General features: G+C 37.5%; 1 protein-coding gene across 3 annotated transcripts in view; it reads left to right on the top strand.

Moving 5' to 3' along the window:
* Window positions 1–17,142, top strand: part of STK38L (serine/threonine kinase 38 like) — a 76,939-nt gene that overhangs the window by 55,808 nt on the left and 3,989 nt on the right. For 2 of the 3 annotated variants that reach the window (XM_082419824.1, XM_082419822.1), the window contains 8 exons: window positions 839–890; window positions 5,932–6,054; window positions 6,315–6,398; window positions 12,376–12,499; window positions 14,031–14,185; window positions 14,559–14,661; window positions 14,842–14,903; window positions 16,805–16,922. In XM_082419824.1, coding sequence (XP_082275950.1) covers window positions 839–890; window positions 5,932–6,054; window positions 6,315–6,398; window positions 12,376–12,499; window positions 14,031–14,185; window positions 14,559–14,661; window positions 14,842–14,903; window positions 16,805–16,922 — 821 coding nt within the window. The remainder of the gene's footprint in view (window positions 1–838; window positions 891–5,931; window positions 6,055–6,314; window positions 6,399–12,375; window positions 12,500–14,030; window positions 14,186–14,558; window positions 14,662–14,841; window positions 14,904–16,804; window positions 16,923–17,142) is intronic. The other variant, XM_082419823.1, reaches the window with a different exon arrangement.

Raw genomic sequence — 17,142 nt, 5'->3', positions numbered from 1 at the left:
ACTAATTAGGAAGAGATCTCCCAGGTTTATCTTTAGGAAAAAGAGCAATACCATAGAAATAAAATACTAATAGTCACTTGGAAATGAGTTGCAAAATGTGTACCACAGCTATCTCTCTGGTTACTAGTTATTTCATACATCACCCCCCTCACCCGTAGCTTAAGTAACTTTAAGGGTGCATTTTAAAATATTGAAGAACTGAACTTGGCTATACCTAGAAAAGCAAATGTTCTGGTAGCTAATGGGTTATTTTTTAAATGTACGTATATGACTTTACAATTTTCCAAGAATTAGAATAAAATATACTTAATTGCACTGAACATCTTTCTGTGATTAATTAGGAAAATCAAGTTTAGTGTTTAAGTGAAGCACTTAGACAAGCTCCTTTAGCTAATAAGCGTTAAAACCAAGGTTCAAGCACAGGGATATCCACCTTAAAAAATTTTACTTTTAGTCACTGTAGTTACCTTTTTATACATCTAGTATAAACTCTGATAAATGTTAATGATTTTGGAGATTTGAACATTAGATAACAGAGTTTACTGTATTAGAACATGAGTCACCTTTGCTAACAATTCATTTAGGCAGCTTTAGAAGTAAATTATTCATTTGGCTAGTATGAGGCAGCTAATTCTGGACTGTATATTTTGAGAAAGAAATATTTATATGTGCATATATATTTATATATATTAGTCACTATTCTTAGGATTATTTTGATTCAGCTTGAAAGATTTTTTTAGCATGGCAAACTGAGTGTAAACTTGAAAAAATAAATGTACATTTCTTAAATGGGAATACTTAGGTACATATTAAAATTTAAATAATTTTTTTTGAAAAGGCAGAAGAAATTAGAAGTGGCTATGGAAGAAGAAGGATTAGCAGATGAAGAGGTAATGTAAGCTGTAATTACTATGACTCTAGTTAACAATACTCTTATATAATTGAAAGTTGCTAAATCTTAAATGCTCTCACTACAGAAAAAAAAATAGTTATGTGAGGTAATGGATGTGTTAACTAACTTTATTGTGGTCATCATTTCACATGTACATTATATACCTTTATCAAATCATCACATTGTAGGGACTTCCCTGATGGTCCAGTGGTTAGGACACCACGCTTCCACTGCAGGGGGTCCGGGTTCAATCCGTGGTCAGGGGAACTAAGATCCCGCAAGCCGAGTGGCATGGCCAAAAAAGAAAAAAAACAAAATCATCACATTGTATACCTTAAACTTACACAATGTTATATGTCAATAATATCTCAATAAAAGGGGGAAAAACTACTGTACGAAAGCAACCCCAGTGACTTTTTCTTGTAATGATATCAGATGATTTTATAACTTAGATAATGTGGGTTTCATATTTGAACGTGGGCTTCTTACTTTGTTGCTGTCATGGAAATCTTTGAAAGGGGGCAGTTGTTTTTTTTTTTTTTAATTCCAAGAACATATATATATTCAGTGAATAGTATCTAGTGTGCGGAATAAGAAAAGAGGGCTTCAAGAATAATTGATCAGTTGCCAAATTTCCTTAAATTTTTCCTAAATATTTCTTAAAACCACCAGTTCACTAGTCTGGTGCCATGAACCCAGTGGTTTAAACTACCGTGTATTTCACCTGAAGAATCACTGCCCCCAACTGGTCTCTCTTCCTCCATTCCCAGCCACATTCCCACTCCCAGTTTTTCTACACACTTCAACCAGGGTTATCTGTCAAAAACCAGATTTGACCATGTCACTCTTTTGCTTAATACCCTTCACTGGCTCCCAAGTACTCGTGGGATAAGGCTAACTCTTTAACATGGGTGTACAAGGCCCTTTATGATTGGGCCCCTGCTTCCCTCTCTCTAGCCTCATGTCTTGTCACCCTACCGCCAGGCTGACCAACAATGTCAAATTACTTTGATTTCCACGCTCTTGCCTGTGGACCTTTTCCCGTGCTTTCTTTTGCTGCTTGGAACTCTTCCTTCCTCCTGCCTGAGTCGCATTATTCTTCAAGACTCTTTCCATCTCACTTTAGGCATCATGTCCACTGGGACAGAACTCTGTTCCTGTCCCTGTGGCAGCCTTAAAAGACCATCTTCCCAGAGTAGAAACTCCTTACATCTCCAGGGCTGTCAGAGGGCGAGAATAAATATTTGGTGAATAAATGAACAAATGGACAATGGATCTCTCCCTAAAGAGTTTACAGATTGGAAGGAAAGATTGCGTGTGTGTGTAAAAATATGTACACGTGATAGAATGTGGCAAACTTAGAAAATACGGAGATTTTTTTCCCCCTAATTCAGGGGATCAGAAAAGGTTTCATGGAAGAAGTAACAATTGATTTGAATCTTAAAGAAATAGGTAGAATTTACATGATCGTTAAGAGGTATGTCCAAAATAATGAATATACGAAGACTATTGAACTCTAATAATGAACTGTATGAAAGCAGATGTCCAAGGGCCAAGCAGGTAACATAAATGAGAAAAGCTGGCCACGCTTGTTTCATAGTGGCGTCTTAGGTTATATTCTTTTGATCTAACAAACTTTGCATATTCAACTCTTATTTTTTTTTCATTTCCACAAAGAAATAGATTCTTTTTTTGCCTTGTTCTAAAAGATTCGCTCCTCACAGTTTATCTTTTGATAAAGACATACCACTTTTCACTTCACTGAAAGAAAACAAGAGCACCAGCCCGATTATACCTGTCGCCCGGTGACTGGCGCCTTGATAGGGACTGACCGGTTCCAGAGCTGCTTGCTGCCCACCCAAGGGGGCTGCACCGTTGGCCCAGTGAGGCCCAGTTCCTATTTTTCAAGAGAAGCTGGAAACCTGGACTTTTATGAAAACACTCGCTTTTTAAAATATTGGCAAGTCATTAGAGTGATTTAAAAACAACTTGGGGGCCCAAATCAAATGCATCCTGTGAGTTGAGTACAGCTTGTAGTTTCTGGCTTGTAATCTCTGGTTCACACCAGGAAGTACTAAGTACATCTAGAGCTGTTTTCTTTGTTTCTCCTTAAATAACTTGTAGAAAATGTGGGGTGATTTTACCCCTAAAAATGCTCATTGGCCCATTATAACCATCTATAAAACATCTAAAATTTTTGGTAAAGGTATTTGAATTCCACAAATGCTTCTTGTTAGGCCCCATACTAGGTCCCAGGCTGTCACATTCTATAAAATAGACATGGTCTCTCAATCTAATGTACGGTATTTTGGAACTATCTTTATGTGGGGTGGGTCTTTTCAAAGTAAAATTGTTTTATAAAAATAAATTCATCCTTAATTCATTCTGTAATAGAAAGTTATTTGTGAAATAATTTGTGAAAGTTATTTGTGAAAACTCAACCATATATAACGTGGCCTTAAAAAGCATTTATACTGAGATGAAGTTGTTAGCTGACCCCTTTCTTATCTTAAAACTTCTGTGTACACTGTCTTCTGCAAAAACTGAGCGCCCTACAGATTGAGAGTTTGAAGAACCCCAGTTTGAAAAGGAATGGAGAAAAAAAGGAAAATGGCGTATTTCTAGTTTCATCTCACTTAAAATCCCATCGAACATGGAATATTATTTACTCTAATGGAAAACCAAACTGGGCAAGTTTAAGCTGCAAGAGAGCCATGAGATGTTAAGCCTGTCCACAGATTTTTGTTGTTGTCTTTGGAGAGGAAAGAATGTGATTACCACAAAAATGTTATGTGTTTTTCAAGGTGACTTAATCTACACAGGTTGTGAGCAGATGTAGCAATGATTTTTCATCGATTTTTTTTTTTTTTTTTTTGTAGTTTACTGTGAACTTGTTTCAGCTCTCTCTGGACTACAACACTGACTCTAATATCATGGATAGATTTTTTTTTTTTTAAGTACTATAACAATGTTGTAGGTGATTTCCCTTTTTTGTAGGATTATATGTTCCATACACTGTGATCTCCCTTTTTGCCATTTAATAGCTGTCCCCAAAACTACACAAACATCATTTACTTACTGCACTACACAACCTATCAAATACTAATAAGCATTATTTTCTTTGGCTGTCTCTCTTGTCTGTCGATTTTGAGCATAATTTATGAAACTGTGTGATGAGGTCATCTTTTCCATTCAGAGTAGACAAGTTTCTGAACTACATCCAACTGCACACTGTTTTATAATCCATAAAGTCATAAATCCAGAATGCCTTTCAAAATTCTTATATTTGTTCATTTATGTAATTTTAAAAAGGTCTTTGCTGTTTTGAAAGATGGTGGTATAGTGCCACCACGTGGCCTTTTTTTATTAGATACATAGTTGAAAGCTACTTTTGAGCTCTCCTTTTTTGTTTTACTAATAATTCATTTTTCAACATTATTATTCAAAAGGCATTTTTAAACAAAGAAGGTCTTCACTGTTTCCACCATTGATGTGACTTCACTTAGCTGTTTAAAGATGCTTAGATTGAAGACATATTTCCTAATTTTATCCTCTTAGATTCACTTTGTTAGAAGTATCAGAATTCCATTGAATTAATGATACATACTTGCATATTTCTTTCTTTTTTTTTTTTTAATAAATTAATTTATTTATTTTTGGCTGCGTTGGGTCTTCGTTGCTGCGTGCGGGCTTTTCTCTAGTTGTGGTGAGCGGGGGCTACTCTTCGTTGTGGTGCGCAGGCTTCTCGTTGCGGTGCGCAGGCTTCTCATTGCAGTGGCTTCTCTTGTTGCGGAGCACAGGCTCTGGGCGCGCGGGCTTCAGTAGTTGTGGCATGTGGGCTCAGTAGTTGTGGCTCGCGGGCTCTAGAGCTTAGGCTCAGTAGTTGTGGCGCACGGGCTTAGCTGCTCCGCGGCATGTGGGATCTTCCCGGACCAGGGCTTGAACCTGTGTCCCCTGCATTGGCAGGCGGATTCTTAACCACTGCGCCACCAGGGAAGCCCATACTTGCATATTTCTAATTAATAGTTCACCTTACCCTTTTGGAAACATGTACACAGGGGTAGGAAGGGACTACTCAGTGGTTATATCTTGCACTTCATTTAGGAGCAATGTTTCTGAACAGTTTCAGTCATTTTGACTTATTTTCTCCTCAGACCTGAACCACTGAAAGCTTGAGAGGGTTCAGTTGAAGATGAACCGGGGTTTAATTTTTTCCCTGATTTTGTTCATTACCTATTCTAAGTGACCTCTTCTAGGAGAGGTAATTTGACATAATTCTATGTCAAAAAAAGAGAATTTTGTTTGGTGAGGGGAAAAATGAGGTTTAGAACTTCAATTTTGTTTAAATAAATGCCCATTCCAAGTGTAACCTTCAGGTATTTCATAATGTTTCTTATTAATAGTATTTTTTGTAATCTTTGGAGAATGAATTATGAAATTCTTGACTTGGATATTTTAAAGGATGCTTTGTATAATTTTTTTTGTTGCAATTTCATATTTTCAAGAAGTTGTGTGACAAGTCTCAAGCACTTTATTAAAAATCTGCCCAAGAATAAATTCTACCATAAATAAATCTGTATGGAAATATTGCTGTTGTGTTACTTCGGTGTCACAAGTCTCAGTAGTTGTGACAGAGCAACCTTGGAAATCAGGGAATTGAAGCAAAGTAGATTTCTTGACAGTAAAAAAATCAATATCAGAATATTATTAGCATTTCCTAAAGTTTAATTTTTGTTTTTGAATTAATTTAGCATAAAAATGAAAGAATATGTGAACTAGTTAAGATAAAGTATTTAATGGAGTCTGCCTCAAGAATAAAGATTTATTAACTGTTAAAAATTTAAAAATGGTTTTTTTGGATTATTTTATTTTTTCCATGCTTAATAAATATTCAACTTTGGTAAATAAGTTATAGCACCAGTATATAATATTTAGATACATTACCCTCATTATAATATATCTCATCTTTTAATACTATAGGCTTCCTTTGAAATAATCTGATTTTAAAATCATCCTTTTAAACTGTCCTTTTTTAATAGAAAAAGTTACGCCGATCACAACATGCTCGCAAGGAAACAGAGTTCTTACGGCTCAAGCGGACCAGACTTGGCTTGGATGACTTTGAGTCTCTGAAAGTTATAGGAAGAGGAGCATTTGGAGAGGTGTGCTTCTTTTTTAAAGGCACTGCTGTTGAACATATGTATCTTAAGATACTTCAGAATATGTATTAAAATAGCTTAATATATATTAAAGTAGTGTAATATATTAAAATGTGTATTAAAATAGCTTAATTTTAATAGAATTTCTAAAATACCAGCAACAGCAAACTACAACACTGCTTTCTTTAAAGGAGCCTACCTTTCACTCCTAAACAAATAGTAGTGATTGTTTGACATTTGTGATATGAATTTTTACATTCTAGGTGCGGCTGGTCCAGAAGAAAGATACAGGCCATATCTATGCAATGAAGATATTGAGAAAATCTGATATGCTTGAAAAAGAGCAGGTATGAGCTCTTTAACACACGTAGCCAAAGGGGTGTCCACTGACTAGGTGTTAGAGCAAGTGCTAAAACTGGGACTTTTAAAAAGAAACCTACACATCTTACTATATCATCTGTAGACTTTTGGTAGCCTGCTTTGTTGTTTCTCAATTCTTATAGTTCAGATTTCTTCCAAATTCATAATCTGATTTACATGTCTAACAGAATACCACAGACCGGATGGCTTAAACAACAGAAGTTTCTTTTCTCACAGTTCTGGAGGCTGGAAGTCCAAGAGCAAGCAGGGTTTGGTTGCTGGTGAGAGCGCTATTCCTGGCTTGCAGATGGCCACCTTCTCACCAAGTCCCCACATAGCCTCTCCTTGGTGTGTGCACAGAGAGGGGAGAATGTGACTCTCTGGGGTCTCTTCATACAAGGACACTAGCCGTCCCCCTTACGACCTCACTAACCTTCATTACCTTCTTAGAGGCCCGTCTCCAAACCCAGTCACACTGGGAGTTAGCACATCACCGTAGGAATTTTCAGGAGGGACAAAAACATTCAGTCCGTAACAGAATACCTTCTTCTCTGAATTCAGTGAAAATAAAGGACAGTTCTCAGCTCTCTCAGTCCCTGTCACCTATCAAATAAGCAAACCAGTCTCTACAGAATTTGCTGATTTTACATATTTCCAAAATCTGTAACCACTCCAATTTTGTACTCCTGGGCTCTCTCCATGTTTCCTGTGACTTGATGCAGTTTATGGGGCGGCCATAAATCTGAAAACAGCAATAGTATTATTTTATGCATTCACCTGTATCTCCAGTCTGGGTAGAACCCTAAGTGAATATATATGCTAGTGAAGAACTCAACAAGGGTAAGAGGGAGATGGCACCTCTCTGTACCTAATGCTTGATTTCAGTCTTTAGTCCCACCTAAAGCTTACTTTGTTATTATAGCAGTATGATGTTGATTTTTATTTAAATATGGCCCACTTTAATTTTCACTGCACTGTTTCACTTTATTTCTATTCCATTTATTCAACAAGTATTTATTACGTGCCTATGATGTGTCAAATACTATTCTACGGTCTGGGAGTACAGTGATTAACAGGAGAAACCTGATTCTTGTTTGCTGACAGTCTTAGGGAAAATGGGCAGACAGCTATTTGAAATAGTCATTTCTGATGAGTACTATGAAGACAGATTTTACAAAAGGATAAAGTGATGCAGATGACCTGGCTTTAGGAGGAAGAATGAGATGAGGGAAGGTTCTCTGAGAAGGGAATATTGATGAGAGACTGAATAATTAGAAAGTATGAGATTTAACGATCTGGTAGAACAAAGATCCAGGGAGCAAATGCAGAGGCCCTGAGGCAAGAATAATCTTGGCCTGCTCAGAGACGGCAAGAAGCCACTGTGGCTGAATTCAGTGAGGGGAAGAGTGGTTGGAGGTGAAGGGGGAGAGGGAGGCAGGGACCAGATCACACAGAGTTTTGCAGGCCAAGAAATGGCGTGTGGGTCTTACTCTGAATGCAGTGGGAAGACATGTTTTGCTTAAACAGAGAAGCGTCATGTCTGATGGATGTTTTACAAAGATGAATCAATCCCTTTGCTTGCTGGAAGGACAAACAAGTGTTGAAGCAGGGAGAACACTTGAGAGACTGTGTAGCGATTCCAGCCAGGATGTGATTGTGGCTTATACAACAGCAAAGAGGAAAAAAGTCAAACGGATTAAGTATATGTTTCCATGGAAGAGCCAGCAGTATTTTCTGTGACATACTCTATGTTGGGGGGGTGAGAGGAGAGGTAAGGGTAGTGAAAAGGGAAGGAAGAATCAAGGATAATACCTAGAGTTTTACTTGGGAGTGGGATGCATGATGGTGTTAGTTTCTAATGTAGAAAAGACTGAGGAAGGAACAGGTTTGGTGACACTGGGAATCAAGTGTTCTCTTTGTGGCATATTAAGCTTGAGCTCCCTGTTGGATATCCAAGTAGAGATAATTATGTTGACAGTTGGCTAGAATATGGGGAGAAGTTTGACTAGAAATATAATTTAGGGACTTCCCTGATGGTGCAGTGGTTAAGAATCCGCCTGCCAATGCAGGGGACATGGGTTCGAGCCCTGGTCCAGGAAGATCCCACATGCCGCGGAGCAACTAAGCCCGAGCGCCACAACTACTGAGCCTGCGCTCTAGAGCCCACGAGCCACAACTACTGAAGCCCGTGCGCCTAGAGTCCGTGCTCTGCAACAAGAGAAGCCACTGCAATGAGAAGCCACTGCAATGAGAAGCCCGTACACCACAACGAAGAGTAGCCCCCGCTCGCCACAACCAGAGAGAAAGCCCGTGTGCAGCAACGAAGACCCAACACAGCCAAAAATAAATAAATAAGTTAATTTATTTATTTATTTATTTAAAAAAATATATATAATTTAGAAGTAATCAATAGATTGATAGTATTTAAAGTAATGGGACAGATGAAATTGCCTAGGGAACAAATATATAGCGAAGAGGGCCTGGATCCAAGCCCTTAGGGAACACTAGGCAGAGGAGAAACCAGGAAAGGAGACCAAGAGGGAACATCTGCTCAGTTAAGGGAGACCGCTAGGAGAACATGGTGTTATGGGAGCCAGCAGAAGAACGCGTTCAAAGGAGAAGGTGAATGGTCAAGTATGTTGAATGCTGCGAAGAGAGGGGACAAGAGGAAGACAGGCCACTGGGTGTCACTGCTGGAGATTCTGAATAACTTGGGAAGGACAGCTCCAGTGGAGTGGAGTGCCTAAGTGGAATAGTGGGAAAGAAAATGGGAAGCAAGAAGTGGAGAACGTGAGTATAGATTAAGTCTTTCACGTAAAGCAGAACAAAGAACAGTTTGGTAAAGAATGTTGGTTTTTTTGTTGTTGTTGTTAAGGCATTGCTGATTGGAAGAATCCATTAGAGAGAGAAAAATTGAAGATGCAGGAGAGAGAAGGCAGATAATTACAGGAGTACACAGGATGACAGAGGAGTTGATCTTTGATAGGAGCTGGGACGTATTCATTAGGACAGGGAGGAAAAGCAGAGAAAGTAGGAACAAACGCAGGGTGGTTGATCTGGCATGTAAAGTGCCAGGTTCCTCCTGAGTGCAAATAAAGGAGGTCATCGGCAGGAGGAAAGGAGGGGTAGGTAGCTTGTTGGAGGTTTAAGCAGAGAGAAGTTGTGAAACAGTCACAACTATTGACTTGAAGTGTGGGAAAGCAGACTTGCAGTTGAATGTCCCTTGAGATTTTCAATCATGAATGTAAAGTGAAACCACTTGGTATCGTTGGGTGATTTTTCTCTGGTAATACTTAGTTGCTCTGGGGCAGGTACAGAATAGGCAGAAATTTGGGCCTAACTAGGGTTGGTATTTCGCCAGGGAAATACAACAGAGGGAGAGGGGGACAAGGGAGTTGAAGCTGTTTGCAAAAGAGTGATTATGATGATGGAACCAAGGCCGGGTAGAGAAAGAAATGAGGTTCTGAGGAGAGTAACAGAGAAAAAGTGGTGTAGGGTCCATGGAATGGAGATTAAAGTACAAGAATAAGACACCTGGGAGGATAAAAGGTGGGGATCAGAAACAGAGTTCCTTAAAATGGAGGTTTTAGAGGGAGGGCAGTTGCTGGTTATGAAAAGGACAAGAAGATTAGCACGCGTGGCTGAGGTTCAGTGGAGGAAAAGATCACTGGAGGTGAGGAAGAATGCAGGAGCTGTGCAGGGGGTATTCGGTGGTTCGTCCTTATGGATCTTGAAACGCACCCATGACCAGAAAGGATGGAAAGGAAGCTGGTGAGCCATGAGCTGAAGTCATGAATGACTGAGGGGGTTGACCAGGAGGAAGGACGACAGCTGACGGCGCCTGACAGCATGCCCGCAGAGGAGCTGGGCAGGAGGAAAGTGTCACAATGGTTCAGAAGCAGCTTAGGACGAGCAGGAAACCAAGAAACACGAGAGAGAAAGCAGGTCATTCCTGACAACTCACTCTGCAGGAAGACGGGACGCTCCGTGGACAGCCTGATTTCAGTTAGGATGAGAAGGTGACAGGAACCATCCAGAGATGAGGTGACGGGGGTTCTGTTGAACACAGGCTGATTCCAGGTGGAAGCGGTTCGGAAGACAAGGAAGGTCGAGCTACTGAGCTGTGTTAGAGAATTGCAGACAATGATGGGAATAAATGTCTGTGTCAAGATGTTGATCCTCAGAGATGAGGAGATAAACAGGAATCTTCTAACTAAACCGTATGGGATTAGTCCTGGGTCGGGATTTAGAGGAAGAACAACAGGCAGCAGTTAGTTCCAGCTGTAGTCTTTAGTTACTGGCCACGTGTGGCTACTGGGCACTTCAGTGTAGCTAGTCTGAATTGAGATGTGCTGTGAATGGAAAATGCTCAGCAAATTTTGAAGATTTGGTGCAAAAAAAAAAAAAAGTGTAAAATATCTCAATAATTTTTATATTGATTATATACTGAAATTACAACATTTTGGATATATGGGTGTTACAGAAACTATATTGTTAAAAATAATTTCACCCATTTCTTTTTACTTTTTGTGTGGCTACTAGAAAACTTAAAATGATGTACGTGGCTTACATTTATTTCTATTGGACAGCCCTGGTCTAGAATATTTTGCAGGAGAATCTCGCTGGAGTCCAACATCAAGTCTGTTTTGCACTTTGGGGTTGTTTTTTCCCCTATATAAATTAATCTGCTTTTGTCACCATTGAATTTCATTTTAGAAAACCTTTTCCCCACTCAATTCTAATATGTCATTATTTTAAGTTTTTATCACATTTACTTGAATGCTAACCACTCTGCAAAATTAAGTAGCAGCTTTTCTCCCCACTGTTGTGGTACTGGATTACTGTGCATGATACTTCCTATACTTTAGAAACATAGGCTCATTTTTGAAAACATATCCTGTAGTCTGGCTTTAAGATACTTAAAAATAGTCAAGCCAAGTTTATCCTGACAACCACAGAGGCAACACCAAAAGTTTGTTTTTCCTTTACCATCTTAAAATGCTTTGTAAAAGGCAATAGGTAAGAATTTTGGTATCATTTTTCACTTTATGAAACAGGTCCAGAGAGATTTTAAGGTTTTTGATGCCAGAAATCAAGTTTTTAACGTTTATTCTTGTGCTTTGATTTTGATCTCAGAGCATTTACTGTATCAGATCATAATACATAATCCCAGATAATTTAAGCAGATCATATTTTGTTGTCATGAAAAGGTTTACAGAATCTGTGTTCTTGTGTGCTTTAGGTCAGAGTTCATAATGATGCACAATGAAAATAGCAAACGCATAAAATCAAATCCTATCGTTAATTAAACTTTGAAGAAAGAATGTATAACTATATCAGTGTAAAAGCATCTGAAAGTTGATTATACCAACCCCACAAATCACTCAGTTTATAAAATTTTTCAGTCTGTTCATGTAATAGTAGCTCTAGTAATTATGTGTCTGACAAAAGTAAGTAGCAAAATTCCAAAAAGTTATATAATAATTTGCTGTAGATGTTTATAAATATTATAAAAGTTCAATATAACAAAATGATATAAAATTATTATAAATGTTTCTCCTTCTTAAAAAAACAACCTAATGGTTAAAGACCAAGTCAGTCCCTTTTTTGGACTAGTAAGAGTTAAAAATAGTTTGCTAAGGACCCAGACTTTGTCATACCAATCTATAGGGCATTGCTTACTACTTTTAACTTTTAAAAGTCAGACCCTAAATTTATATGACAAAGCCAAGATCCTTGGCTAGGTGGAGATTCTGGTTAGGAAAATTTTAGACTAATCATTTTTCTACTTCAAAGGCCTCAGCTTCCCCTTGTGATCCCACCTTTTCAGGCCTAAAGATGTCAGCTAAAATAAACTATTTCCTGAGCTTCTCCAAATTTAATGAGAATATGATAATTGTTAAGAAGTAAGCTTGGAAAATGTGTCATGTGTTACAATTATTTTTTCAAAATACATTCTTCCAGGTGGCCCATATCCGAGCAGAAAGAGATATTTTAGTAGAAGCAGATGGTGCCTGGGTGGTGAAGATGTTTTACAGTTTTCAAGATAAGAGGAACCTTTATCTAATCATGGAATTTCTCCCTGGAGGTAAAAGCAAACAATAGCAATGACAGACTGACACAAGCACATTGTTATATGTAATTATAATTTTATTGATTAGGTTTACTTTTATATCCCTAGCTCTGAGGTTTTACAGTCATGATTTTCTAATAGTTCCTCCCATAATAATGCTAATTTGGACCACAAATCAGATTATTTTGAAGAAATGATAAAGTTGGCACATTTTAAATATTATCATTCTGTGTTTACTGTATATAATTATTTAGATCTTTACAAGTCTGGAGTTAAGAACAAGTCACTAAAGAAGAAGACAAACAACCCAGTGGGCAAATGGTAGGCAGTGTACAGAAGAAAACTCTGGTTAGTCTACAAATATATAGGAAAATGTTCAACTTCACCCATATTCAGGGAAGTGCAAATTAAAGCAAGAATGAGATTCCATTTCACACTCAACTGATTAGTAAAAACATTGAAAGTCTGATGGGGCTGGGGTAAACGGGCCTCTCATCTGTGCAAAGGAATCTCTAACCCTTACAGAGAGCAGTTCAGAGATACCAGTAAAGTTGAAAATGCACGTGCGCAAGAGGCCTGTAAAAGGATGCTCATTGCAGCAGTGTCATAATAGTGAAAAACTAGACACAAGATGAATGTCCATCAGTAGAAGAATGGATAAATACAATGTGGCATAATTGTGTGATGAAATGTTTTACAGTAGTGAAAAGTCAGGAGCTCTATCTATTTCAACAGTAGGATCTCAGAAACAAAGTAGAATAATAAAGCAAGCTGTGGAATTATGTACAGTTGATATTACTTATGTAATTTTTAAAAACATACAAAAGATGGTAAATTCATAGATTAATATATATGTATTTGAAAACATACTTCAAAAATAAGCTGGAAGAATGCACACCAAACCAAATCCGTGATAATGGCTACTCAGCAAAAAGGGAAAGGGGAATAGAATGGGAATGGAGGACAAAGAATCTGCATGGTATTTTTTTTTTTTTTTTAAGACTTGAAGCATCATGAAAAAATATCAACAATTGTCAATTCTGAGTTGTAAATTCACCAGTGTTTATTCTTTGCCCCTTGTAAAAGAGCAAAATTTCTTGAAAACAAAAGAATATCTAGAAGTGACCCTTTTGGTGGGATGATGACCTATTTTTGTTGGCCCAGAGAGTACTGAGTGTTTTTGAAACCTGAATTTGAAAGAATATATCCCATTTCCAGGTGTGCTTACACTGATTCATTCTCACATTTTGACATATTTTCCTCAGGCACTTATTCTGGATGTTGAGTGGTAGATATTACTTCTTTATCACCTCTGCTCTGATTTGATTTCACATACTTTCTACCTTAAAACCATTAAATGTCATGAAACTTTTCCTTATGCAGTGACACTTTTTTTATTGGGTCCTAGAGATGGTTGGAGGTACACTGGGTAGATCATAAAATGCAAAAATCAGGCATATGTTGTATATTACAAAGAAATCTTTTATAAGGCGTTCCCCTTTTTGAGGCATTTCTAAACACATGGTACTTATTCTCATTTAATTAGGTGACATGATGACATTGCTAATGAAGAAAGATACTTTGACAGAAGAGGAAACACAGTTCTACATTTCAGAGACTGTTCTGGCAATAGATGCGATCCACCAGTTGGGTTTCATCCATCGGGATATTAAACCAGACAACCTTTTATTGGATGCCAAGGCATGTGAATAAAGTGAATTATTAGGTTGCTGATTATTTTATGAAGTAATAGAAGTGATTTTGTGATTGGAAATGGGCAACTGCAATTTATATTATTGCTAACCTACATTATTTCATGGACTGATACGGTAGGAGAGAGCTGTGAAGTGAAATGACATCAAGGGAAAACTGGCTGTCTTTTTATCATCTTCCATTTTCTACTCCTTAAAATAATCATCATCAAATATTGATAATTTTACATTTCACCTGTATGAATTCTAAGCTAAGAATTTTTATGATTGCATTTAGAAGAGTTTTTAATGAGGCTTTTGTCTCTAAGTTAATAAAATCTATTGATTTTACTAGGTTTTGTCTTTCTTCTTTTTTTCCTTAGGGTCATGTAAAATTATCTGATTTTGGTTTGTGCACGGGATTAAAGAAGGCTCATAGGACTGAATTCTACAGAAATCTTACACACAACCCACCAAGTGACTTCTGTAAGTTTGATTTTTTGGGGGTTAAAGCAGTACAGCTGGTTTAATCCAGGACTGTTGAGAACTGAAGCTTCTCTCCTTCTCCTCACCCTTAAACCAATGTATTTTCAATGGATATGTGTGAATTTGTTTTCTGGTAAGAGTTTTTCCCTCGTAATTACAATTCTGTCTTGTTGAAATTAGCATTCCAGAACATGAACTCAAAGAGGAAAGCAGAAACATGGAAGAAGAACAGGAGACAACTGGTGAGTTGAAGAAGGAATTTTGTGCCCTGGTCCTAAAATCTCATTTGGTATTTGCTTGGTAATTTGGAGCTTCACAATGATTAGTTCTTACTTCATAGCAATGATAGAGTTTGTTCCGGGATCACAGAGTTTTCTTAGTTTCTCTGTAACATTTTTCCCTGCCTGTAAAGGAAAATGCTGATTTTTACTTTATGATTTCACTTCAGAATATTTTATCAAGCATATCTATAATTAGTTAATCTGTCTGTTTACGAGTACTGGCATTTTCTATAAAACTCACCCAGATGAGTGTAAATTGTAGTAAATGCCATGTGATTTTCATGTTTCCATTTTCCCTACCTGTCCTGATGCAACAAATGTCAATCAGCATAAGTAAGGTTATTGTGTGCTTCTAAGAACTTCATAGACAAAGTAAACAGAAAGTTTGGCATGTTAACAGTGTTACAATAAAATAGATAAAATAAAATTGGAAAGCAGACTTTACTGCAAATAAACTTAATGACTGCTTTAATGTGGAACAACACTGTCTGTTTTGAACCCCACACTATTTCTCCTCCATTGCTCAGCAAATATTAGAATCATTTGCCCCTTTTCCTCTTTCCCTTTATCCTCTTAACTAGGTCCATGAACATTGTCAAGGTTAGGAATGTGCCTTTTGACTTTAATTTCCTAACTTCTTGTACAACGCCTGGTACATATGGACACTCTGTAAATATTTGTTAAATTCAACCAAGTGATGAAGAGAAACTCATTCAGCAGTCCCTCAGGAAGGTAAATAGACTGAAAGGCAAAAGTCTGATACCCTCTCAAAGCAAATAAAATGACCTTTGCATTATCGAGCTCATTCTCTCATTAGCCCAAGTAAACTTTTTGTGCTTGTAAAACATTTCGGTGTTTTTACAAGTTTTTTAAAATGTTTTGAGCTATGCATTAAAGACAGAATCTTCCTTCTACTTTTAAATGTGTCACTTTTAGATCAGATTTTACAATTGAGAAAAGAATTGTAGTATTTCCTACTTTTAAAGGGAAAAATGAATACTGCCTAAAGCTATGGTGGGAAGTCTGTACCCCCTGATTACAGAATATTCACACTGATTACTCATGTGCAGGTTTTATTATTCTCGTGACCATCATCATGACTTACATCAGTGTTTCCCAGTGAAGAAACAGACGGGATTCTTGGTATTTGGGGCAGGAAATTCCTTTAGAACCTGTATCCCCTGCCCACTATATGCCAATCATGTCTTCCCCCAGGTCATTGAAATGTCAAAATCTGCTGTCACACATTTTCCACATTTTCAGGTGGCCCTTAGAGTACTACCTGTAGTTGAAAATCATTGCCTTAAAGAAAGTTTTTGTAAGATTTTACATGAATTAAGAATGAAAAACTGCATTGCTTTCTAATGGATAAGAAGTGCCCTGGAAATGAGTTTATAATGAAAATACCTGACGTTTATATAGTAGGCTGTAGTTTACAAACACATTCCTTTGCTTGTTTCATCCTCATATCCACTCTGTTAGGGCAGGTATTATTACTCCAATTTTATGTAAGCAGAAGCTGAGGCTCAGAAAGGTTGAATAACTTGCCTGAGAGCCCATTACTAGTGAGTGGGGAAGCCAGGCCTACTGGGCACAAGCTTTTTATTCTTTTTGGAACGGATTTAGGGCTAAATACATAAATAACGTTGTTGAGCTCTTTGGGGGACAGAAATCATGTCTTAAATAACATATTATCTGACTCAGTGCCTATCACCAAGCCTTATACATGATAAACATGCAAAACAAGTATTAAATGAAAAATTAACTTCTGTATATATTGGTTTTTCCAGTAGTGAGCCATACTTGGATCTTTAAAAAAAAAAACATTGAGAACATTGATTTGACAAGCTGTTCCTTTGCAGGCATATTCCACAGTGGGGACACCAGATTACATTGCTCCAGAAGTGTTCATGCAGACTGGGTACAACAAATTGTGTGACTGGTGGTCTTTGGGAGTAATTATGTATGAAATGCTAATAGGTATGTTTTATCATTCATTTATGTACATACCATATAAATTTCCTTGAGTGCCACTGATGAACATATTGTAGATATTATGGGCTGAAATATCTGAACTCCTTAAACTGATTTCTGACATCCGCCAATGTTAAATACACATTGATAAATATCAGTGAGCTCTCCAGGGATTCTCTGTCAGGAAGGGGGCATTTAACTGGAACTCCCATGTATCAAAATTGTG

Source organism: Balaenoptera physalus (assembly GCF_965194825.1).
Source record: "Balaenoptera physalus genome assembly, chromosome: 13".
Classification (NCBI taxonomy): Eukaryota; Metazoa; Chordata; class Mammalia; order Artiodactyla; family Balaenopteridae; genus Balaenoptera; species Balaenoptera physalus.
Note: the sequence above shows the minus strand (reverse complement) of the source record. Positions and strands in the feature narration are given on the sequence as shown.